General features: G+C 30.7%; 1 protein-coding gene and 1 pseudogene across 1 annotated transcript; both read left to right on the top strand.

The window, feature by feature from the left end:
• Positions 1–14,998: 14,998 nt before the first annotated feature.
• LOC123904110 lies at positions 14,999–18,627 on the top strand (annotated as a pseudogene).
• Positions 18,628–24,459: 5,832 nt separating this feature from the next.
• Positions 24,460–26,268, top strand: LOC123904107 (ATP-dependent DNA helicase PIF1-like). Its single transcript, XM_045953797.1, has 2 exons — positions 24,460–24,748; positions 24,968–26,268. The coding sequence occupies exons 1-2, from the start codon at positions 24,460–24,462 to the stop codon at positions 26,266–26,268; spliced, it is 1,590 nt and encodes a 529-aa protein (XP_045809753.1).
• The last annotated feature ends 14 nt before the right edge of the window (positions 26,269–26,282 follow it).

Genomic DNA, 26,282 nt, shown 5'->3' with positions numbered 1-26,282 from the left:
TATAATGTCGGGTCAAGTACAATTAGTGACATACCGAATGCCAATAATGCTTTCATATTCTGATTGTATTACACTTTCAACAGTGCTCCTCCATAGTTTTTAAACTAGGATCATATAGTATGCAAATAAGTTTGCTTCCGTAAATATATTTCTTTAAAACTTTCTCATCATAGTGAGATTGATTTAAGGAAATTTGCATTCATGAATCAATAATCTCAATATCCAAGATTACATTTACTTCAAAATTCATTTGACAATCATCAAAATTGTCAAATGTAACATCCCGGATTTTTATCCAAGATATTTCTTAAAAATCATATTTAGTTAGAAAATGTGGCGCTATTTTTTTCTTCTTTTTAAAATAAAATGGTTACAAAGATAATTGGATGAGTAATATAAACTTAATTAAAACTGAATTATTGTTTGAAAATTTCCAGCGGAAGAAAATACAACGACGAATTATTTATTACATAAAAATTCACAAATTACAAAACCCAATTTTCCCCGTACATACGCGCTTCAAGCATCACATTCAAACATGTCTTTCTCCTTGAGTACCTAAAATGTTGGTTGTAAGGGTCAATTTCCTTATCCATATTGAATCATACTCACCACAAGAAAATGTCATAAAACAATAACAAAACACTTCGCCTTATGAAAAATATAATTATTAGTTTATTATAAAAACTTTTGGTGATACACATATACAAACATAGGCAGCATATAATTGTTAAACGACAGTAATAAACAAGGCAACATAATTACACATATTACAAATTGCACGGCAAAATCAAATGAACGAGGAGAAGCAACGATCACAGTTTTACTACGGACAACTATACCATTTCTATTTTTCTTCCTTTTTACGTTGGTCTGAAGGGTGATCAAGAGGTAGACTTTTAAAACTCTTTTAAAAATCAAACTCAAGAGCGGAAAAACCCCTTTACCTAGAACACTTAGAACAATAAGAATCACTATGTGTTCATATGTTTACCTCTTGAAGCGTCGAGGAGTTTGATCACGAGCGCTGCACGAACGACAAACGCCTCTACTCAGTCCACACGAACAGCCCCTCCGTCTACAGTGCTAGCTGTGAATGATCGGAAGAGAGAGATTGAGAGAACAAGAAATCCTAGTGCGGCTAGGTTTTCTAATAGTTTTTCACGTGAAAAATAAGTCGGTACAAAGGTTCTATTTATAGAACCACTTGTGTGTACCATTCCTTATGGTGTACTGTATTTCTCACTTAAGTCTACCGTACCTTACGGTGTACCAAATTATAAATGAATCTCATCCATTTAATTAATCTCTCTTCTATCTGTTCTTATGTGTGTGACCCTATAGGTTCTCGGAACGTTGGCAATAATATTAAATCATATATTTAATATTATAAACAGTGAGCGGTATCTAGCAACACATCACTGCTACCCAAGCGACGAGAATGTCATGTGATCTGACGAATCCTTTCCGTGATAACGATCGTGTGTGTAATTACCCCTTTGCCCTTATATCTATATTGAACACAAGGCATAGATCGTGTCACCCTTGTATGGTTCAATATCTTATTTCTTGATCCCAGAATATACTGAGCAACGAATAAGCTCAATATCTCATATTGACTTAGTTCGGCGTGGCCACGCATTTTATCAGTCATATTCCATCAAGAGGCCTGCAGATATTGCTCCTGTTATGAAGGAGGGGCAAATTCCATCTAGGTCACTCATGTCCCTCAGCATGATTTGTGGAGTACCCATCAACCGACTTTATAGTCATCCTGTTACGGACAATGTTTGAACGGCAACTAAGCACTCTACTCCACATCTAGGGTCCATAGTGGTTTCAGGTCGAAGGGTGGTATACACCATTATCACTATGAGAATAACTTATGACACTTTTCATAACATACTATGTAGTATTCTCATGACGGGTCAATCCAATATAAATATTACTCCTAATATATATATCTACGTGAAGACTTGATATCTCATATCCATGACTCGTGAGATGAGGTCATCAGTCTACTCACATAATAGTCTCTATGTTTTACTGTTATCCCACATCACAGTAAAACTTGACTATGGATACTTTAAGAATAGTGTCCTTATGTTTAATGGAGTCTCACTATTAAGTCACACTTAATGTTCCATTAATTAGACTAGCTATTCTAGGGACTTTATTAGTTTGAAACAAACATAATAAAGAAATGCCTTATTATATATATATATATATATATATATATATATATATATAAATCAAGGTCATGATACAAAAGAAGATTCTATCAAAATAGATTGGCTTTTAGGGCTTACTCCAACAATCTCCCACTAGCACTAAAGCTAATCAGATATTAACTCAACATCTATTGGACTAGCGTCATCATCAAGCATCTTCTATGCAAGATTTTCTATTAGTGGATAAGGAACTCTTTCCTATTTTGGTACCCGATACATCTTCCAATTTACACTTTTGATCTTCTATCAAAAGGAAATAAAGTGTCAAAACTTGTATTTGAATCGTTGGTGAGATCTAGTTTTTCGTTGCTTGCAAGATTAAACCGTTACCATCTTTAATGAGGTCAAGGGAATCTGCAACGTAAGGAAAACAATTTTCTTCCTCATCTTATGAGACAAACGATTCAAATCATATATTTGACTTTTGTAATAGATATATCAATCTTCTGAAGCTTGTATGCTTACAAAGTTGACATCCGAGCATAAAGTTTATTTCATACTACAATCTGGGTATACTGTTTTTTTTTGGTTTTGGAAAATCAGTATCATTGTAACTCATTTACAATGATCATTTCCATATCCGATCAAGAAGCCATCATTAGTCATTTTAAGATAACCATAGATATTATTGATGGTGATCTAATGATAATCACTAGAAATAATTTGGTACATATTGTTTATGCTAATAGCATATAGTACATCTGGTCTAGTACATATCATGATGTACATGATCAATCCAATTGCCAAAGCATTTGGATACTCCTTATGCATCCCTTTCTCATCTAATGAGGTTGGATATTGTCTTTGAGACAAAATACATCATGTGACGTATGCAATAATTTCAATAAAATTAAGCACACGAGGTGTTTGTACACTTCATCAAATATGTATGTAGGCTAAGGTTGAGATATATCAATCTCTGTAGATTTTGATTCCTATCTTTTAGGAAGTCTCACCTAAGTATTTAATCAAGAAACAATTACCTAATCATGTCTTACATGTTTAGTGTATGAAAATTGTCTTGATGATCAGTATGTCATCCACATACAATACCAAATTAATTTAAATACTCCCACTGAATTTCTTGTGTGCACAATATTTCCTTTATTAATCTTAGTTTTCATAAAACTTGATCAATAAAACTGATAATTCAACTTTGAGAAATTTGAACAAATTCATAAATGAATTTTGTAATTTATATACTTTTCTAGCATCCTTTAGATTAACGAAACCCCATCCATATGTCAAATACATATGTAACGTCATTCCAATTAAGGAATGTAACCTTGTTGTCCATCTGCCAGAACTCGTAGTAAAAGATACAACAATTGCAAGTGAAATCAAATGAGTTTAAGTACTATGATTGAAATAAAGGTTTCATCATTTGTGTGAAACTTTTCACATCCAATCACACCTTAAAGGTATTCACAATACCATCCATGTGAGTCTTTACAACAAGACCCAATTTCATCATATGGGTCTTACCCATTTAGATTTCAAAACCAATATCAATATATGGTTTGTGTACATGGACTCTATTTAAGATTCTGTCACTTCTCAGAATTTAGGTCACTCACGACCTCCTAATAAGTCACATTTTCATCTTCTATGAGCATCAGATCACCTTGTTGAGTCATGGTAAAACCATGTCTTTCAACCGTGTGATATGACATATCCGACTTATATAGGTCTTGTGCTACTCGAATTGGTGATCCAATAACAACCCTTGTGGAACTGATTCTATGTTCATTCTCAAAAGATATGTATTTTATGGTACTTGAATTTACTCAAGTTCTACATTACTCCCACTATCTATTCTAGAGACACATTCCTTCTAAAGGAATATTTTAATTCTAGTAACAAAACAACTTTTGTCATAGTGAGCGTTGTAGAATTAGTATTCCTAAGTTTCTTTAGGATACCTCCACAAATACACATTCATCCAAGTCGGAATTAAGTTTATCTAATAAACCTTACAATCCAAACTATCATAAAGTCGAACTATGTACTCTTACCTCCATATCAAATATGGTGTCTTTATGATTTCTTTTATTGGAACTTTTGTGGGTAAAGAATAACTCTAATTAAAATAAATATTTTTGAAAGAGTCGCTGGAGATATAAACGAACTATCTTATTTGTAATCATGTCAAACATGATGTAATATAAATAGTTGTTACTATACTCCTTAATTATCAAAGTATTTACCATTACGACTTGTTCGTATGGTCTTAATACTTTTCAAAATTATTCCTTTACTTCATTCATAAATTCTTTGAACAAATTCAAAGAATCATACTTTGTGTCAAGCACACATATTCACATCTACTAAGCTAATTAGTAATGTAAATGAAGTAAAAGAAATAAAATTATATCTAGCAAATAATTAGTTTAGTGGTTCATATACATCTCATATGTATATATTTCAAATAGATCAAATGTCACTTTGCCTTAGTTGGTAATTGACATACTGAACTATTTTCAAAAGCGGAACTCACATCCTTCAAATGATATAAATCAAATGAGTCCAAAATTCCTATCTATGGAATCTAGAAATGTGTGTCTCACTTATTAATACTAAACAATATTGCTATTAATATGCATAAGGTTCAAATCTTATTTGATTCCTTTTCATGATCGTTATAGATAAGATTATCATGTTTATGGAACTCAATTCCATTACTTAATTAGAACACTAGAATAGAAAATATTTGGATAATGAAACAACACCTGTCTATTATTCAAACAATGAGTCATTTTTCTTGTCAATACAAGGTTTAGGTTCAACGTTTCTATTATTAAAGGAAACTTCATAACAATTATTTGGTTCTATGTCAAACTCAACTTCTACGATCAATGAAACTATTTCATTCTAAACATAGGTTGATTTTATCTATAGTCAAATTTTCACTTCTTTAAAACAACTTCATATTTCAACAAATATGAAATTAACATCTGGTATCATATACCTAAGATTAAAAGTGGATAATTTAACTTTCTATAACAAGGTCTATGAAGAAGTCTTACTTCTTTCTTCAACTTCAACTCTTTCAAAATCATTAGTAGTTTTTCTCGTATTTGAGAGAACGATTCTCAATACATGTACCAATTCAGAAACTCCTTTCTGAACCTTCTGTCCTTCCTAAGGACATTTAACAGTAAAATATAAAATATATGCCAAATATATCTAACTACGAAAATAAGAATATTTGTATCATGATTAAAACATATTTAACTAGGCCTTTAATTAAATATGCTCCCACTATTTTACTCAAACCAAATGACCCTTCACATTTAATTCGGAAAATTCTGTTGGAAGATTTTCTAGTGGGTCGTGATCCATATTTCACCATGTCTTGAGTCAGCTTTGGCTGATCACCCAAAACATAGCTATTTAGGTAGGAACTCCTTCCAATTGTATCTTATACAATTCTCAAATATTACTTAGCTAGGTGAATAACTCCTTATTCTAATCCATCATATAGATTGTTCCCAACTCTTGCTTCTAAAATTTTATAATCCTATGAATAATGCTAGCAACACACTCTTTAACAAACACACTCCAACACACTCTCTTTTATTGGTTGAAATTCACATGGGTCCCATAAAAAAATGTGGACCTATATAACTTTTATGGGACCCATATAAATTTTAACCAATAGAAGAGAGTGTGTTAGAGTGTGTTTGTTAAAGAGTGTGTTGCTAGCACTCCTCTAATCCTATTATAATTAGTTTATTTAAGTTAACCCAAAAAAATAGTAGTCGGATATTACAATTATCCTATCGCACCTTACTAGTATAGAAAATGCACCTCGCTTTGGCGAACCCACATAATTCAATATTAGTCTTGATGAGTGCTAAATGTTGGAAAGCTTTCAACTTAATATTTATTTTAAGGGATTTTAATTAAGTTTGATCTCACCGGCTTATGTATCACATACAATCGACTCTCAACATGCATATAAGATACACTCAAAATTTAAAGCGTATAAATAAAACATGCTAACATACACATCCTACATATCATGCATCACATACAAAATATATAAGATAGGTACTATAGTTATGGCCACCTAGCGTGAAAGACAAAAATAGACTAAATATAAATTACAAATTTTCGGTCTTTGATTTGACTTCTCAAGTCTTTGGTCTTTGATTTGACTTCTCAAGTCTTTCCACCGGCGTCCTTATTTGGTATTGCCTCCCGTCATCACGAGCAATTACAATTATTTAAAATAAATAAATTGTCACGACACGCAGGCCGTATTTAAAAAAAATAAAAATAAATAATAAACCACGACACGCAGGCCGTATTTGAACCAAATAAAATAAACACCAAACACGCTAAGGCCATAACCATACACCTCTAATAATTAATTAAAATTTAATAAGTAACTAATACATGTTTAGCACATATCTGATATGCATCATATTTAAAATTTAAGAAACGTACCGAAACTTATTTGGAAAGACAATTAAATATATGATACTGCTTAACAAACAATCCGGATACAATCAGGAAAAATAGAAACAAAATAATAAGAATTGAATGCATTGATTTCCATAAATCAAAAATTAATTCACATTCCTAAAATAAAAATTGTAGAGTTACACATCTGACATGCTTATCTCGATTTGAAACACTTTTCAAAAGCCATTGCAAAATCAATATCCAATAGTGATTGCAAAATTAAGAACCATCCTCTTGAAAAACTTTGACTTGATATTGAAACAAATATATATATGTCAACAGACAAAATTTAATTAAATCAACATGTGCAGTAGAAAAATTTAATTAAATCAACCGAGAAAACAATCCAATTGTATTAATTTGATTAAATCAAAATTTAATTTAGAAACATGTGCAGTAGCAATGTTTATCAATATCAAATCAAAAAATTTCAACATCATATTGTAAATCATATTTACAATACGACCTTCATACAAAAAGGTGTTAATTTATATTTTAATCAAATTAAAATAAATCAAGCATGTCAAGAATGTAACTCCTTATTCAAACGATTCAAAAGGCAAAAGTTGGATCCACATATTCAACCGAATCATATTCTGTTCTAGAGTTTCCAATCATATTGAAAACTTGGAGTATATCGCAAAACCTCTCTCTCTTTAAAGCGATTGGAAAAATATTAGCGATTGAATCACATAAACAAATAGGAATCATATTCTTATCAATACGCTAACAAAACAGTAAACGAACATATAGAATTCATGATATCTAAGAAAGCTCTGATACCACTGAAGGGTGATCAAGAGGTAGACTTTTAAAACTCTTTTAAAAATCAAACTCAAGAGCGGAAAAACCCCTTTACCTAGAACACTTAGAACAATAAGAATCACTATGTGTTCATATGTTTACCTCTTGAAGCGTCGAGGAGTTTGATCACGAGCGCTGCACGAACGACAAACGCCTCTACTCAGTCCACACGAACAGCCCCTCCGTCTACAGTGCTAGCTGTGAATGATCGGAAGTAGAGAGATTGAGAGAACAAGAAATCCTAGTGCGGCTAGGTTTTCTAATAGTTTTTCACGTGAAAAATAAGTCGGTACAAAGGTTCTATTTATAGAACCACTTGTGTGTATCATTCCTTATGGTGTACTGTATTTCTCACTTAAGTTTACCGTACCTTACGGTGTACCAAATTATAAATGAATCTCATCCATTTAATTAATCTCTCTTCTATCTGTTCTTATGTGTGTGACCCTATAGGTTCTCGGAACGTTGGCAATAATATTAAATCATATATTTAATATTATAAACAGTGAACGGTATCTAGCAACACATCACTGTTACCCAAGCGACGAGAATGTCATGTGATCTGACGAATCCTTTCCGTGATAACGATCGTGTGTATAATTACCCCTTTGCCCTTATATCTATATTGAACACAAGGCATAGATCGTGTCACCCTTGTATGGTTCAATATCTTATTTCTTGATCCCATAATATACTGAGCAACGAATAAGCTCAATATCTCATATTGACTTAGTTCGGCGTGACCACGCATTTTATCAGTCATATTCCATCAAGAGGTCTGCAGATATTGCTCCTGTTATGAAGGAGGGGCAAATTCCATCTAGGTCACTCATGTCCCTCAGCATGATTTGTGGAGTACCCATCAACCGACTTTATAGTCATCCTGTTACGGACAATGTTTGAACGGCAACTAAGCACTCTACTCCACATCTAGGGTCCATAGTGGTTTCAGGTCGAAGGGTGGTATACACCATTATCACTATGAGAATAACTTATGACACTTTTCATAACATACTATGTAGTATTCTCATGACGGGTCAATCCAATATAAATATTACTCCTAATATATATATCTACGTGAAGACTTGATATCTCATATTCATGACTCGTGAGATGAGGTCATCAGTCTACTCACATAATAGTCTCTATGTTTTACTGTTATCCCACATCACAGTAAAACATGACTATGGATACTTTAAGAATAGTGTCCTTATGTTTAATGGAGTCTCACTATTAAGTTACACTTAATGTTCCATTAATTAGACTAGCTATTCTAGGGACTTTATTAGTTTGAAACAAACATAATAAAGAAATGTCTTATTATATATATATATATATATATATATATATATATATATATATATATATATATATATATATATATATATAAATCAAGGTCATGATACAAAAGAAGATTCTATCAAAATAGATTGGCTTTTAGGGCTTACTCCAACATCTTTTATGTCCAGAATAATTATCTACTATTGTTAATTTTCTTCCTCTCTATATGCAATGCAATGTAACTAAGACAAATCCTATATGAGACAATGATTCGGATAAGAAAATCTGCCACACAGGCTTCTGCCACACAGGCTAAATAGTAAGTTCTGCCACACAGGCTAAAAGTAGATTCTGCCACACAGGCTCCTGCCTCACAGACTAAAAAATAAGTTCTGCCACACATGCTAAAAGTAAGTTCTGTCACACAGGCCCTAAAAATAAACCAAGCCACAAAGGCTACCTATAGAAACTCTGTTATACATATCCTATATGATGCATGAAACTCCACTTTCTTCGACCTAACTCACCTGCGACATAATTAACTAGCCTTCCATACACTTTTATTTATATTTCCTCTTAGTTATACCAAAAAGTAATGAAACCAACAGTATAGTTATATGAATATAAAACGGTTAAATTATTCATTTATATGTAGCTTATATAACAAAGAAATCAACACAGACTTGAAAACATGGGCTAGCATGAAAGCAAGTATACGATACATGTAACAATTAGCATAATCACAAAACTACGATAAGCATACAAGTAAATATATAACATTACAATTAACACTATCATATATCAACCGAACCTATTTAATTCCTCGCCCCTTTTAATTTTCTTTTGTGTCTTCTGATTATTTCCAATAATTTTATTTATCTATTTATTTATGTTCATAAAGTTGATTCATTCGGCCTGTTTTAAGTGATAAAGGTTCTACCATTATCTCACAACAAATTCCTATGTAGCATGAATGTATGGGGAAAGAGCCCTTACCTTAGTCGCTTTCATTACAAGCACAATAATAGACTAAGTTCGCAGCTACAATGCACACACTATATCTCACGCTCCAAAGTTCGTTTCAACTATCCATCGGTTAACGACGACGCAATCACAATTTTACGGTGACGGCTCTCGGGAAACGAATATAACTATTATTGGAGTTTTCATGAAACAAATAGAAAATAGTATAGAAAGGCTCATCGACAAGAACTTACGCAAATAAAATTAGAGGAGAATGAGACTTATAACAAAACTTGATGATCACTTAAATAATAGGGGAAGTTGCTCGTACCAGCAAGGACCGTAAAACGTTTCTAGGCTGGGTAGGCGTTTGTTGCTTCACTGACTTTGAGGAAATAGAAATATACTTGAGAGATGGCTTAGAACAAAGTATAATAGTGTGGGAGGGGTTTACGTGATATTAAGAAAGAGATTGGAAAGAAATGGTCAATCATCACTAAATGAAAATAATTGTCAATAATAAAGAATTAATATCTTGCAATAAAGTTGGCCAATAGAGGTGGAACATATTCCAAATTTAAAAATGAGGTTGAAATGGATTGAAATATATAGAGATGAAACGATGGGTAAGTATCATCTCATCAACATCATGAAAGTAAAGAGAGAATATATTTTTGTGTGTATATTGAGAGATGATCATAATTTTGATCAAATAAATAATGGGGTAATAGCATTGAAGACAATTAAAGGAAATTATCTTCTCAATTATTTTTAGACCAAAACATTAGGAAATGATTTGGAAATATTAGGCATATTTAATAACATATCAAATAGGGAGAAGAGATCATCATGTGCATTTTGGTAACATAGAAGGAAGGTAGTCATGTTATTAGGCATTCACGTCTGATACACTTGGTAGCACCAAAATAGTTCAATTTTGACTTATCAAAATAATAATTGAAATAGCCATTACCTCGTCAAATAATAAAATAAATAGAATATAAAATAATTAATATTACTATAGAAATTATTTATCAAATAATAAATCAATAAAATGCATATAGAAAATATTGGGGTGTTACATCAAACTTTTCATGCCATTTCTTATGGCTTGATTAAGACTCAAAAAAGTCTTATCTAACATATTGACTTTAATTTTCTTGCCCATGAGTTAAAAAAATATTTAGGTTGTTCCATAAAAAATTCTTCTTCCAATTCACTATTTAGAAAAGTAGTTATAACATCCATTTGGCCTTATGGATATTATTCTTGTAATTGGAGAAAACATGTTGAAAAGATATATATCTGTTTTCCTTTCTAAAATTTATTTATAATCATTCAATTTGTACTCATGAGGCAAGTCTACTAAATGTCAAGTCTTATTAGACAATAGAGAATTTATCTCATCATTTACGGCTACCACCATAAATCAGCATAGAGAATCTATCTCATCATTTACGGCTACAACCATAAATCAGCATCCAAGAAAGACAGTTTCTTGGAGGTTCGTTGGATCATCTTCTAATTTATAAACCATGTAAACAGGTTCATACTTTTTAGCAACTTTTTGCTATTTTACCTCTTTGAGGTTCTATTACATCTTGTTTGATGTTCTCATTACTGCTTCTGATCACTGGAATGTGATCAGGTACAATGCCCCCACTAGAGCCCCCACTATTTCCCAATTTTAAAGAGAAATTAATTTTCATAGAAATCATCTTTTGATTCTATGATCATTTTAGCATTTAGGCTACAACCTACGAGCTTTGATGATAACTGTGTATCAACAAATACACATTCATGGGCTTTACTAGAGAGTTTAACTCTCTTGGAGTCGAGAATTTGAACCTTCGTCAAATTACTCCAAGTTCAGAAAAATAAGACAAGTTAAATTGTCTGTTCTACAAAATTTCACAAGTGAATTTTGTTCTTGCACTTAGGCACTCTATTTAGCACAAAACCAACCAGTTAATTGAATTCCCCCACTAATGAGATGCAATGACGAAATTAAACATGACTGTAACAATTAGCTCGGTAAAAGTTTTTTTTTTTTTTTTTTTTGCCGTTCATCTCAAAAAAGTAAGTTGTAGTTGTTTCATGTATAATTTCATTCTCATTAAAAAATGTGGGAATCATATTTTGTGCCTTAACAAAATGAAGTTACTTGACTTTCTTATTGAACTAATTTTCAATTTAAATTCCAAAGAATTGAAACATGTCAAGAACATCATTTATCACTTTTATTTTCCATAAGATTTATGAAAAATAATCTCAACATTCATCAACAAAAGTGATGAGTATCTTTTTCTGTTTCTAGTGTTGTTGTTCGAGGCAACAAGCACTTCGTTATTTTTCTGATCTTGCTTTACAACTTTTTCTTTCAAAAGAAGACAAGTTATCAGACTTTCAAGTGCATCTTCTTTAGACTTTTTATCATTTTTAAACGTGTTCAATTGTTTCAAATACAATTGAAATATAATCCTTCAACACGTTAGCAACTCTTTTATTGTTCTAAAAATACGATTTATTTTGTTGCTAATGTTTGAAGTGATTCCCTTTAAACCAAAATGGTTTGCAATAGTCGGTGACATAATAATATGAACCAGTAATTTCTTCGGTAGTCATGGCAGAAAGAAACGTCTTAAAATTGTTGTTTTCGGATTTAAAAAACCGTTTAAAAATAAATTTTTAGCCACCGAAGAGATTACTGGGTTGAGCCGCGGACTAGGTCGCTCTCTTTAAGACGTTTCGTGGCACTGCCCAAAATTGTGCAAGCAGACTATCAACCACGCCGTCCCCAGGATAAAACAACCCAGTTTCAACTGTATACCGATATGCTACTACACGATAGAAATCGGTCAAAGAATACACCTTCTTGAATGGTACTACAATACCACTCGAATTGATGCTACGACATCATTCTATGTTTCATCGCTGATTCAGTGATACTAGCTACAATATCACTCAGATTGATGCTACAACCTCAATCTATGAATCAATGGTACTACGATACCACAAGTGGTACTACAATACCACTTGTATTGATGATACTACAATATCAATCAATATAATGACGCTAAAGTCATTCCAATATGGTACTAAGACCAATCTCAAATCAAAGGGATAATGGTACTAAGACCATTCTTTATTTAAAGGAAGTAGTGATACTTGATCACTTTTAAACCGAATAAGGTTTCTCTTTATTAAGAAAATTTCAACTTATAAAATATACAAAAAAATTTATCTTATGTTCTCTTTGAACAAAATCAATTGATGAATCACAATAGAAGTTTTATAAAAAATTATAAGTCTAACAAACCGTAGAACAAGTTCAATATAGACATATCAAACTTAAAATCTCCAAAGGAAATTCATATTCATAATCAAAACATAATTTGGAATCAAATAACTTTTTAAATCAATTTTACCGAAAAACAACTTCCTAAATCATCTTTCGAAAAATAACTTTCTGATCACCTTAAGTGACCTTTCTCAAGAAAAAGAATTCTTAACATGTTTAGTATAAAATTCTAAACCATGACAATTTCATCGAATTCAAATGAACAAATTTTATCTATAATATTTCCATCAGCAAATAGTTTTATATCTATATCATGTTCATACTAATATCAAATTCTATGATGAGTTTCAATGATATAGCATCACTACATAACAAAGGCAAATAAGAGATATTAACTAACCTCAAAATTGAGCCTACAACAGAATTACAGTATGGCTAGTAAATGAAGACCAAGATAAAAGACAAACAAGGTCTTCGCCGTATTTCGTAGCCACCATGATTGTTTAGTAAAAAACCAAAAGAACTAAAACTCACATGTTCATAGGCTTACTAAATTAATTCAATCAAGAATCACATTCACAAAATTCATTCTAAAGTATTTGCGCTGCTAGGTAATCAGTTTTTGGTTTCTGATCTTCCATACAATAATATGAGCTACTCTAATTCTTTTCCTTTGGCTACCACCATTCAATTTTTCGGTTAGAGTTTTTAAGCACCATTATAACCTTAAATAATGAATAATAAATAAATAAATAAAGTTTGTAACCGATATCAAAATTAATTTATTTATTTCCTCAAACTACACACTAGTATGCTACAACACACTAGTTGCTCTAGTACCCGATATGGGACAATTTTATTTTCAATTCACACACCAATGTGAACTTTTTCCAACATTAATGTTTAGGCACACACAAACTTTTTAAAAAATTACCGATAGATAAGATAATGAAATGTTGTGAAACAATGTGACTAAATTATTTTAAATTATATATTTTTTCATTTGTGTGTGCCCAAATATTTTTCATTTGGGTTTGTGCCCATGATAGAATTTCCCTTGCAATCTTGGTTTGCATTAACTTATCTATATATAATTGTAAAGCAAACTTTTTTTTGCTGATGTGTCGTCACTACAAAGCTCCTCATTTTTTTCTTTTTTCTAAGCAATAGTTGATGCTTATGTGTCTTCTCTCATTGCATTCATGCTTATGTGTACTATAACCCTCAATTAACTTCCTTATTATTCATTATTATGTGTGTTTATATCCTTCGTAATTAACTCTCATATAACTTTTTGTAACCTATTTTATTATCATTAACATAATAAAAGCAATATTTTGGACTCTCTAACTTCTTTTACGATTATTTTTAGCTAACTCTTTGCATGATATCAAATCATCAGTACTAAACAAATTGAATAGTATGAAAAAAAAAAATGATCAATTCTCATAAAAAATTAAGTTGAAAAAATTAATGATTTGTTATATGAGAAGCCATCAATAATCAATAAGAATATAACGGAGCATTGTGAACCCTACCCAACATGGTTCACTCAATTTATCTGAATCAGTTTTTTTTTTTTTTTTATTTTATTTTTTACTATAGATGCATACATCCACTAAATATAAATTTATGGGCACGTCACTCCCTTTTCCCATCAAAAGACTATTTACACAAAAGATTAACCAACAAAGATAAAAATTGCAGTATAAATAATTATTGGAGATAATGACCCAATTAACTTATATTCCTAATATCAGTTACAAAATAAGTATCAACTTTAATTGACATTCTCATCAAATATTTTGCCCCTTCCCATTCCTCCAAATATAACACACATCATTAAACAATTTGCACCTTTATAAGTTAGACACATTTCACTATCATTCCATGCATATTGCCTTGCTCCATTTGGCTATTATAGTGATATCCTCTTCCATTTTCCACCATGTCACCTGCTGAAAATAGTCTCAAAAAGTAAAACACTTTTTCCCTTTTTTATAAATTTGTTTATGGTGCCATTTTCCCATTTTCCATTTTTTTATATGTGAGGGAAATTCTTTCCTTTTGTGTAGGACTAAGGAAGTCATACCTGATGGTGTGCCTCTCTTTCTCGACGATCTCTCTGGTGTTACTCCCAAGTCCACTGTCACAGTCAGAATAACTAGGCTGTGGGACACCTGGAACATAAACAAAAGGAGGGGTATCATTAGTACAGACATGGTACTGATGGACGAAAAGGTATTCCTAATTGCAGTTATTAAATCATTGTTTATTATTTTGTTCACCTCTCCTAACTTTAATTTTTATTTAGCACAATTACATACATGGCACAATACCAAGTAGGCTTGCACACTTATTCAAAAATGTCTTGCAAGAGGGGAAAATGTATGTGATTGATACTTTTACAGTCTTGAAAAATAAAAAAAACATATATCATAGTGGAAAATAATCCTTCCATGCTACAATTCTCTGGATCAACACACTTTACACCTCAAGAATATGATGATGGGAAAATCCCACGCTATGTTTTTGAATTTGTTCGTTTTGAAGATTTGCACAAACGATTTGATAACCAGTCTCACGCAGGTATGTTTATCTTATTATTTGTTTTCATTCTTGGTTAATCTCTTTTCATGCAAGTCAAGTTTTTTTTTTTTTTTCCTAACCAGATGTCATTGGGGTTATTATTGAAATAACCCCGATTGAAGAGAGGACAACTGCTAATGGGAAGGTTGATATTATGTCACTCTATTTAAGGAATGAAAGGTTGATCTAAACTTGCTCATTATCATTCTAATTGTTTTAATGTATAGCAATTGTATGAAAGCAACATATTAATGAGGTTTTGCAACTTGAAATGTTTTTGCAGTGGAGACATGTTAAGAGTCACGTTGTGGGATGACCATGTTTCAATGTTTGAGAAAAAATTGAAAAAATACAAGCATGCTACTCTTGAGCCAAACGTGGCAATTTTCACATCCACCTTGGTTAAACAATATCAAGGTATATTTTTCATTTTAGTTGTTTTTTTATTCATTCTTTCTAAATAGTATTAATTTTATAATAAATTTACAAAAATTTAAAAGTTCTACAAAATCCAATTTAACATATAAGGTGCATGTAGGAAACCTTGATCAGTCACAAACTTTTTAGCATAACCATGAGCGTTTAATAGAGATATTTGATGAATTGAGAAAGCAGTTAATTAAGGTTCAAAACATCATGGCAGAGATAGGCTGGAATTAGTTAGGACTCTGGTAGAGAGTAGAGATTGGCACTCTTTTATTGCCTGGGTTATTTAGTTTTCTTCTAGAAGCCTAAAAATCAGCATCAATCCAAGCTTATTTTTTTCTTACAATTAAGAGGGCATTTATCCTAAACTTGCTATACGATTTTACCGGCTTTACCAATAAATTTACCAAATATTTCGTGAATTATATTATTCCACTGAAAGGGTTTGTTTATATATGTTTTTTCTCAGGTGAGTATTTGGTACAATCTTCAAGATCCACAACAATTTATATCAACATAGACGTCCCAGAAGCTATTAAACTCGCTCAATCGTCCAAGTATGTTTTCAAATTATTATTTTATTTTATTTCTTTCCTTTTGTTTGAATGCTTATATGTTATTGCAATGTCTTTGAAGGGCTGCCAATGTTATGGATGGAAGTAGGCATGGCAATGGGGCGGGGCGGGGACGGGTTTTGCCCTCCCCAAACCCAAACCCATAAAGTTCGGGTTTGCCCAAACCCATCCCAAATTCGAGCGGGGATAAAAAGTATAACCCCAAACCCATACCCAACGGGGATCGGGTATCCCCAACGGGTTTCGGGTATCCCCGTTACGCCTCTTTCCACATGAATTTATATTGTATTTTAGTATTTTTTATTAAAAAAAAGAGTTAAATGTCCAAAATTATTTTCTCTCAACAATATTTTTTTAAATAAAGAAAGAAATAGAGAAAATGATTTGTTTAATACTCAAATTAAAAATAAAAAATAAACATATATGTAATTTAAGAGATTGTTTAAGCGATTCTAATTTAAAAGAGATGAAATCTAATTTTTAGTATAAGCGGGGCGGGTTCGGGGACGGGTTCAGGGTGGGTATCAATGTACCCATTACCCGCCCCAACCCCATCTTTTGAAATCGGGGAAAACCCAAACCCGAACCCAAACCCAGTCAACTCGGGTTTTCCCCGTCAAAGCGGGTATGGTTTGGGCGGGTACCCGCGGGTATGGGTTTTATTGCCATGCCTAGATGGAAGTTTAGATCTTCCTCTCCATCCTAAGGTTAACAAAGTAAAGACTATATCTGAACTTTTGGACATTGCAGCTTCAGGGAGTAATATGGTAAACAACGTCTTATTTCCTTTATAGGTTAATCTATTGTTTAATTAACAACACCTATTTTCATACTTTCGAGTTTATGTGCAGAATGCTGTCTACCATTGTGCTGCAACTGTCGATGACATTTTAGTGAAAAATGGATGGTATTATGTTTCATGTCCAGATTGTAGAAAAACTATTTCTCCCACTGAAACAAATTTTAGGAGTGACCATTGCAAAGTTGATATAGAATATCCAAAGACTAGGTACTTTTCCAAAGACTAGGTACTTTTTTGAACCTATAGTACTTGAAAAATATAATCATGTTATTGGTATATGTATTATAGGTTCCGTTTAGAGCTTCAGGTGAAAGACCGTACCGATACAGCCATATTTGTATTGTTTGATGAAATTGCTGAGCAGGTGGTCCATGTTAAGCTAGGTGACCTCACCTCAAATTTGGAAAATGTGCGTATATGTGCCTATCTAAATTGATATTTCCATGTATACATGGTTTATAAAAAAAAAAAAAAAAGTATGCATTAACCTGCTCATCTAATAATACATGTCTTTCATATTTGAAAAGGGAAATGAGGGAAGCTCTGAACTGCCTGAACAACTCCTTAATATCATTGGTACCACACATGTTTTCCAAGTTAGAATGAGTTCTTACTTTGAAAGTCGTGGAAGGCGAAGTTTTACGGCAAATAAAATTTTGAAGCCGACTGTCAAGGTGGTTAACATTGTGGTGTGGTAATATCATTTTGCTTGCTAATAAATTTGATGCTATTTATAATTCTCCATATAATTTTCTGACTTTCAGTTAGAGCCGGAAGACACCGTGGCCAATGTTTGTTCTCCCTCAAGTGGACCTCCTGCTGTTAAGACGCCAATTTTGGCACGGAAGAGGAGAAGATTGATGTAAGATGTTACAAATTATATCATTATTTGTCTTTGAGCAGTGTATGCTAAAACATTACTTGACTACTTTTTCAGATTGCATTCTTCACCGGACTCGGCTGATGTGGATCAAAAGGATATTGTGGAAGATTTGGATGACTGAAGAGTGAAGCTTGGGTTGGAAGAAGTGGTCGATATTGTGTTTTAAGTGTTTTTTAAAAGTTTGTGTGTTTTTGGACAAGATTATGTTTTTGGGCCTGTTTGCATTGTTGGTGTGTTTATTTTTTTATATCATTTTCAAGGTTTTTATTCACTTTTAAGCTTTACGGTGTTGAACACCGGGTATTAATGAAATTTATGTTTTTGGAGTTATTTATGTTGTGTATTTGTTTTGTTATCTTATTTTAAAAGTATAATTTATCTTTTTTATCCGCTTGATCTTCCCAATGTTTCTACACTGCATATAGTATAAAGCTTATATTATTATTACTCTGCCGTATTATTTGTGCCGGTAAAAATCTTAAAATAATATGCATGGGTTGAATTTGGAAAGCTGGACAATATAATTATTAAATTATAAATCAAAATCTTTGAATATATAAAGAATATGAAAAAATATAACAAATATTAAATTTGGAAAGAAAAAAATTATGACACAATTGTTTTACATACTTGGTAAAACTGTGTCAACTAAAGACCAAAAAAAAAAAACAAAAAAACTATGTAAGCTATATGAATATATATGCAACTTCTATTATGAAACTCTATTAAGATAGGCTATTTATGTGCTTCTAGGACTCTCATTGCACACTTGAATACTATAAGCTATGAACAAATTTGTCAAAATTTCTATTTTATATTATACTTATTTTTGGGTTGAAAAAATAAACCATTGGCGAATATAAATCGCATTAGTCCCTTTTTAAGTGACTTATAAGCATGATATATGAACTCTAATGACTAATAAAAAACTCTAATTATTTTAGGTTTAGTTGGATCAGTAATAGTTAGTTTAGTACCTGAATTTCAAACTGCAGACTTGCATGTAGGGCTACAACAGTGCAACTAATGGTGAACAGATGCTCATACTTTTGCGAATTTTTGACATGAGGTCCTGTGCATCTTCTTGAGTATTTTGACTCCCAGTTTGTTTTCATCATCTGTTCAATTCTAAAGTATAAGATTTTTTCATACACAAGTTCTTGGTATTTTTACTTTAACAACAATGCAACATTAATAACTTTTCATCCTTCCTTTCAGGCTAAAACATCTCCATAACATCCTCACATGAATCATCTTCATTTGTGTTGTATTATTTTACTATAACAATAATAATAATAATAATAATAATAATAATAATAATAATAATAATAATAATAATAATTGTGAAAATTATGAATAAGAAACATTTACTATTTCCAACAATAATAATGATAATTAATCTTAAATACATATATAAATATTCAAGCTATTCATGACAATAGTTATTTATATTTTTATTCCTATTCCTATTCCTATCTCAATTATCTTTTACTAGTAAAAGGAAGGTTGAATTGCTCATAGGCCTTCATTGTGATGATGTGGCATGCTTTAGAGAACTTCTCATATCTATTTAAAATTTGTCCCACAATTTATTTTGTGTGTCCATTCATCCTCCAAAGTAATTATCTATATGTTACAATAATAATGGCTCCCAATAATAATGAAAGAAAGAAAAGAAAAAAAAAAGACAAATTACAAAAAGAACAATGAATAGATATATGCTCTTTCATATTTTACACTACCAAACATAAAATATAAATCATGCATGTGTAAATATGATTTGCAATTTGTGGTGATAAAAAAATTACTCCTCAAAAAAATTTCATGCTTGACAAAATAAATTTTATGAAAAAAAAATTACTTTAGTTGTTGAGTTGCTCACAAGCATGCATTGTGGTGATGTGACACTCTATAAGAAAAGTTTATAATCTCTATTAAAACATTTTCATATTTCATATAATAGAGTTACTCTAATAATAATAATATATTAAAATATATATTGTATGTTACAATTCCCTGTTAATGCAATTGAAAACAAAGAATTCTTGGAGACACTAATATTGAATATGTAAATTTAGCTAATTATCAAACACAAGCTCTATATAAAGTTAACCCAAAAGCTAATTATCACCACCACCATATCAGGAAGTCTACCTTCTATGTTTTAACAAAATTTTAATTTGTCTATCTCATGGCAAAAACTCTATGGTTTCTTTGTCTAACATCTCCATGAGAAAAAATTATGCATCTTCACCTTCCATATGTTATAGTTACACATTATAGTGTCTTGAATTGATTTAAAAGCTATTGTGTGCATATATATAGTTACATCGTAAGTATATTGGTTTTTATCCTTGGTAGGTGATGGTGTCTAACCTCTTAGAATATCAGGTATGTCTACATGTGATTGATTAAGAAATTGATATACATATATGTGATAGTTGTCTATTAATATGTTTGTAAATTGAAATTTTTCAGTTAATCTGAGTTTGGAACATCTCTAATCATTTTTTATATTTCTTTTTTAGGTTGGATATTTTTTAAAATATCAACCGGTGTTTTGTTCGATGATTAATTAAACTTTGAGTTGAATCGATTAATATGAATATGACTATTTTTTCATGTGAAGGAGGAGAACAGGATAAAACATACTTCTATTTTTGCTTACGTTGCATCCTTGCTCCTTATAAAGCCTATGAAATGGCACCTCATGTAAGGATGTGTATTTAACTCTAATGGCAGTTTGTAAACCATCATTTTTTTTTAATTGATATAATGTTTGTAATTAGACAATTTTTCTTTTTCATTTATTATTTTATTAGTCTAATGTTTTAGCTTATTTGTTTCTTATTTTCTTTTTCATTTATTATTTTATATAAGGTAAAAGATTTGTATAAAAAATTGTTGATTAATGGAAATATAATTAATTATTTTTTTGTGAATAAGTTGAAGAGGATAAAAGAGACTTCTATTTATTGATTTTGAAGTGCCTTAAAATCTTTTACAAGTAAAAGGAATGTTGAGTTGCTCACAATCAAGTATTTTGATGATGTGACACTCTATAAGAAAAGTTTACAATCTCTATTAAAAAACATTTTCATCATTTCCTTTAATTAAATCATTTTAATTTTAATTATCTTTAATTAAATCATTTTAATTTTAATTATCAATATATCAAATTATCACTATATAACCTTTTCATCATCTCCTTTAATTAAATCATTTTAATTTTAATTATCTTTAATTAAATCATTTTTATTTTAATTATCAATATATCAAATTATCACTATATAACTTCTTACAAGGGACCAACTAACTAAAATGAAAAATTATTAAATTAAAATGGACCAACTAATATATAAGATTTATATAACCACAAAATATTCATGACTATTGGAATTCTTTCAATACTAACAAAAAAAGGAATCATTATATTTCAAGCAAGTGACTCACTTTGATATTCCAAACCTCTTTGATCAATCCCTTAAAGAACTGAATTTAATAATAAAAAAAATGTGTGTCTCTCTTGCTTGAAATATATTCTTTCAATACTAAATGAATTAAAAAGGGATCATTCTTCATTACTTATATTGTTTAGAAGGGATTGCTTGAAACCAAAGGGATCATACTTCTACTTAGCCTAATGAATTAAAAGGGATCATACTTCTAATTTTATAACTCTACTTAGACATATAAGTTATTGTGATGATGTGACACTCTATAAGAAAAGTCTACAATCTTTATTAAAACCTTTTCATATTTCATATAATAGAGTTACTCTAATAATAAATAATAAACAATAATAATATATTAAAAAAAACTAACACAATTTATTGTTGTTGAATTGAGGCAAAAATGAATTGCAAGTAATGAAAGGTGGAATGATGCATCATGTTATTGTTTTAATTGCATTGCAATATCTTATTAAAATATATATTGTATGTTACAATTTCCTATTAATGCAATTGAAAACAAAGAATTCTTGGAGACACTAATATTGAATATGTAAATTTAGCTAATTATCAAACACAAGCTCTATATAAAGTTAACCCAAAAGATAATTATCACCACCACCATACCAGGAAGTCTACCTTCTATGTTTTAACAAAATTTTAATTTATCTATCTCATGGCAAAAACTCTATGGTTTCTTTGTCTAACATCTCCATGAGAAAAAAGTTATGCATCTTCACCTTCCATATCTTAAAGTTACACATTATAGTGTCTTGAATTGATTTAAAAGCTATTGTGTGCATATATATAGTTACATCATAAGTATATTGGTTTTTGTCCTTGGTATGTGATGGTGTCTAACCTCTTAGAATATCAGGTATTTCTACACGTGATTGATTAATAAATTGATATACATATATGTGATAGTTGCCTATTAATATGTTTGTAAATTAAAATTTTTCTATTACTCTGAGTTTAGAACATCTCTAATCATTTTTTTATTTCTTTTTTAGGTTGGATATTTTTTTAAATATCAACCGGTGTTTTGTTCGATGATTAATTAAACTTTGAGTTGAATCGATTAATATGAATATGACTATTTTTTCATGTGAAGGAGAAGAACAGGATAAAACATACTTATATTTTTGCTTACGTTGCATCTTTGCTCCTTATAAAGCCTATGAAATGACACCTCATGTAAGGATGTGTATTTAACTCTAATGGCAGTTTGTAAACCATCATTTTTTTTTATTGATATAATGTTTGTAATTAGACAACTTTTCTTTTTCATTTATTATTTTATTAGTCTAATGTTTTAGTTTATTTGTTTCTTATTTTCTTTTTCATTTATTATTTTATATAAGGTAAAAGATTTGTATAAAAAATTGTTGATTAATGGAAATATAATTAATTATTTTTATGTGAATAAGTTGAAGATGATAAAAGAGACTTCTATTTATTGATTTTGAAGTGCCTTAAAATTTATATAGATCGAGGGTATATTGATGTTGGAGGAATTCAATTAAAAGAGGACAATCCAAATAATTTAGAAATATAAATATGTGTCTCATTTTTAAATACTATATTGTCTACAATGTGTATGTGATCTACTTGATCTCGATCAAGAGAAATATAGAAACAAAAACAAAGTAGAAATTAAAATAAGTTTTTTTTTTTTTTTGTAGTTGACACTCAAGTCTTGCGGTTTTTATAATTGTAATACATGCAAGAAGTTATATTGATTCAAATTGACTTAGAGGTTGTCCAAATATATAATCTTCATGCATTTATCGTATAACACTTGCCTAAATCTAGATGGTTCAATATGAGTATATATGAATTTTAATGGACGGTCCTATTTTAATCTACGCATGCCATCTTATTCTTACAACCATAAAATGAATCGATGAAAAGAATTGTGCTAAATACTTTTTCCTCCCACTTAGAATTGTACTAAAAACTTTCTAAATTAAATTAAAAAAAGACAAAAATTATTAAATAAAAATTGTTGATGCTCATTTGTCAAAATAAATTTTAGAAATTATTAAAACCGTAGATGTTAAAATATATTTACATATATTTAGAAAATATAATCACACATATATTTAAACATATTTACACACAACTAAAATTCACCAACAATTAAAAAATTATTAATTTAATTTACATAATAATATAACTTTTTGGATAAATTAAGTACATATTCTAAAAGAATGTTTACGTTACGGCTGAAAATAAAATAGTGGAATATTTATAAGAATAAGATGACATTTTTTTAAGCAAATAAGAAGATGACACATGTTAAATCTTAAATTCATCTATAAGACTTTCTTTACCTTAACCAAAATTCAAATATATAAAATCTTCGTCCAAACTTATATATTGACAACAATAAATATTCAAGTTTATATAATATAATAAGAAAATAAATGTTCAAGAAAATATTAAATAAGAGGGACAAAAACTAACAATAATTTTGAAGAGACACAAACCTCACCAAATATAAGTCAGCTTTGGGAAAATAATTGGAAAATTTTGTCTGATGATATTCTCTACAAAAAAAGAAAATTGTTTCACCACTCTGAGTTGCAGCTGACTGATGAACAGATTCAATCATACTGCTTAATTGAACTTGAAAAGATTTTGGTGCAAAATGGAAAATACCTTTCTGATTTCTCTGGAATGCCGTTACCAAGTAGTATTGCATCGGAAGCCATGGAGAATCGCCTTATTCTAGAAGAGCTGAATTATAATGTTATCGAGCTGATAAAAGAACATGAAAGGTGTCATCCATTACTCAATGACCAACAACTTATTGTATATAATCATGTTTTAAAAGCAGTCGAGACAAACATGGGTGGAGTCTACTTCGTATATGGCCATGGGGGAACTGGTAAAACTTTTCTATACAGAACAATCATTGCCAAACTCAAGTCAGAGAAAAAAATAGTGCTTGCCGTAGCTTCTTCAGGTAATCTTTATAAAAAATCAACTATAAAAAATAAATTTCCTTATTTCTAACGTAAATATGTATGTTTCCTTATTTTTTAATCATTTTTAGCCTTCATGTATTTAATATAAAATTAACTACTTATCTATACAACATATCTTAATATTATCTTCTTTAATACTATTGTTAATGTACTTTTGTGCTATCAAACTTATTTTTAATTTCTTTTATTCCTGATAGGTATTGCATCACTATTATTGCCGGGAGGAAGGACAGCTCATAGTAGATTTCAAATTCCACTAGATCTCTATGAAAACAGCACGTGCTCGATCAAACAAAATACTCATCTGGCTCAGCTAATGGTTCAAACAGATCTAATAATTTGGGATGAAGCATCAATGACTAAAAGATTTGCTTTTGAAGCTCTTAACAAGACACTTCAAGACATAATTGGTTACAAATTCCCAGAAAAGAAAAAACAGCCGTTTGGAGGAAAGACCATTATTCTTGGAGGAGATTTTAGGCAAATACTTCCGGTGATACCAAAAGGACGGCGGCATGATATAGTTCAAGCATGTATCAACAATTCTGATCTGTGGGACCACTGCAAAATTTTTATGTTGTCCAAGAGCATGAGAGTCCGAGATACTACAGGTGAACAACAGGCTTCGACACGCGAATTCAATAAATGGCTCCTTCAACTTGGTGATGGAAACATTGAAACTATATGCAAAGATGGAGAAGAGATTGCATCATGGACAAGGATACCAAATCAATATCTTATCCAACCAATGGGCGATCCACTCAAACAAATTGTGGAAAGCACATATCCAAACTTAAAGCGACATTTGTGGAATGAAGAATATCTCAGGGAAAGGGCAATACTCACTCCTCTAAATGAAACAGTTGATGAAATCAATAATTATATTGTTCAGATTACTGAAGGATCTACAAAACAATACAGAAGCTCAGATGAAATTGACAAAACAACTGATAACATATCAGAACAAGAGCTTATGTATCCCGTAGAATTTCTCAACTCCTTGAGTATTAATGGGTTTCCTAATCATTGCTTAGAGCTTAAAGAAGGAATGCCTATTATGTTATTGAGAAATATCAATCCTGCCTTAGGAATGTGCAATGGAACTAGACTCATTATTTTGCATTTGGGAGAAAGAATAATAGAAGCAAAAATAATTACAGGATCTAATGTTGGTTCAAAAGTACTAATCCCAAGGATTGTTCTGACTTCTGATGACTCTAAGTGGCCTTTTATCTTGCGGAGGAAGCAGTTTCCCATAAAGGTGTGCTACGCAATGACAATAAACAAAAGTCAGGGCCAGTCATTAAATTATGTGGGATTATATTTGCCAAAACCTGTATTTAGTCATGGACAGCTGTATGTTGCTTTTTCAAGGGTGACTTCACCGAACGGTTTGAAGATTCTCATTATTGAAAGTGATGAGAATTATGTACAACACACTAAAAATGTAGTATACCATGAAGTTTTTCATGGTCTTCCTCAATGTAAATATACTTGATAAGATAATAAATA

The sequence above is a fragment of the Trifolium pratense genome, linkage group LG2, assembly GCF_020283565.1.
Source record: "Trifolium pratense cultivar HEN17-A07 linkage group LG2, ARS_RC_1.1, whole genome shotgun sequence".
Classification (NCBI taxonomy): domain Eukaryota; kingdom Viridiplantae; phylum Streptophyta; class Magnoliopsida; order Fabales; family Fabaceae; genus Trifolium; species Trifolium pratense.
Note: the sequence above shows the minus strand (reverse complement) of the source record. Positions and strands in the feature narration are given on the sequence as shown.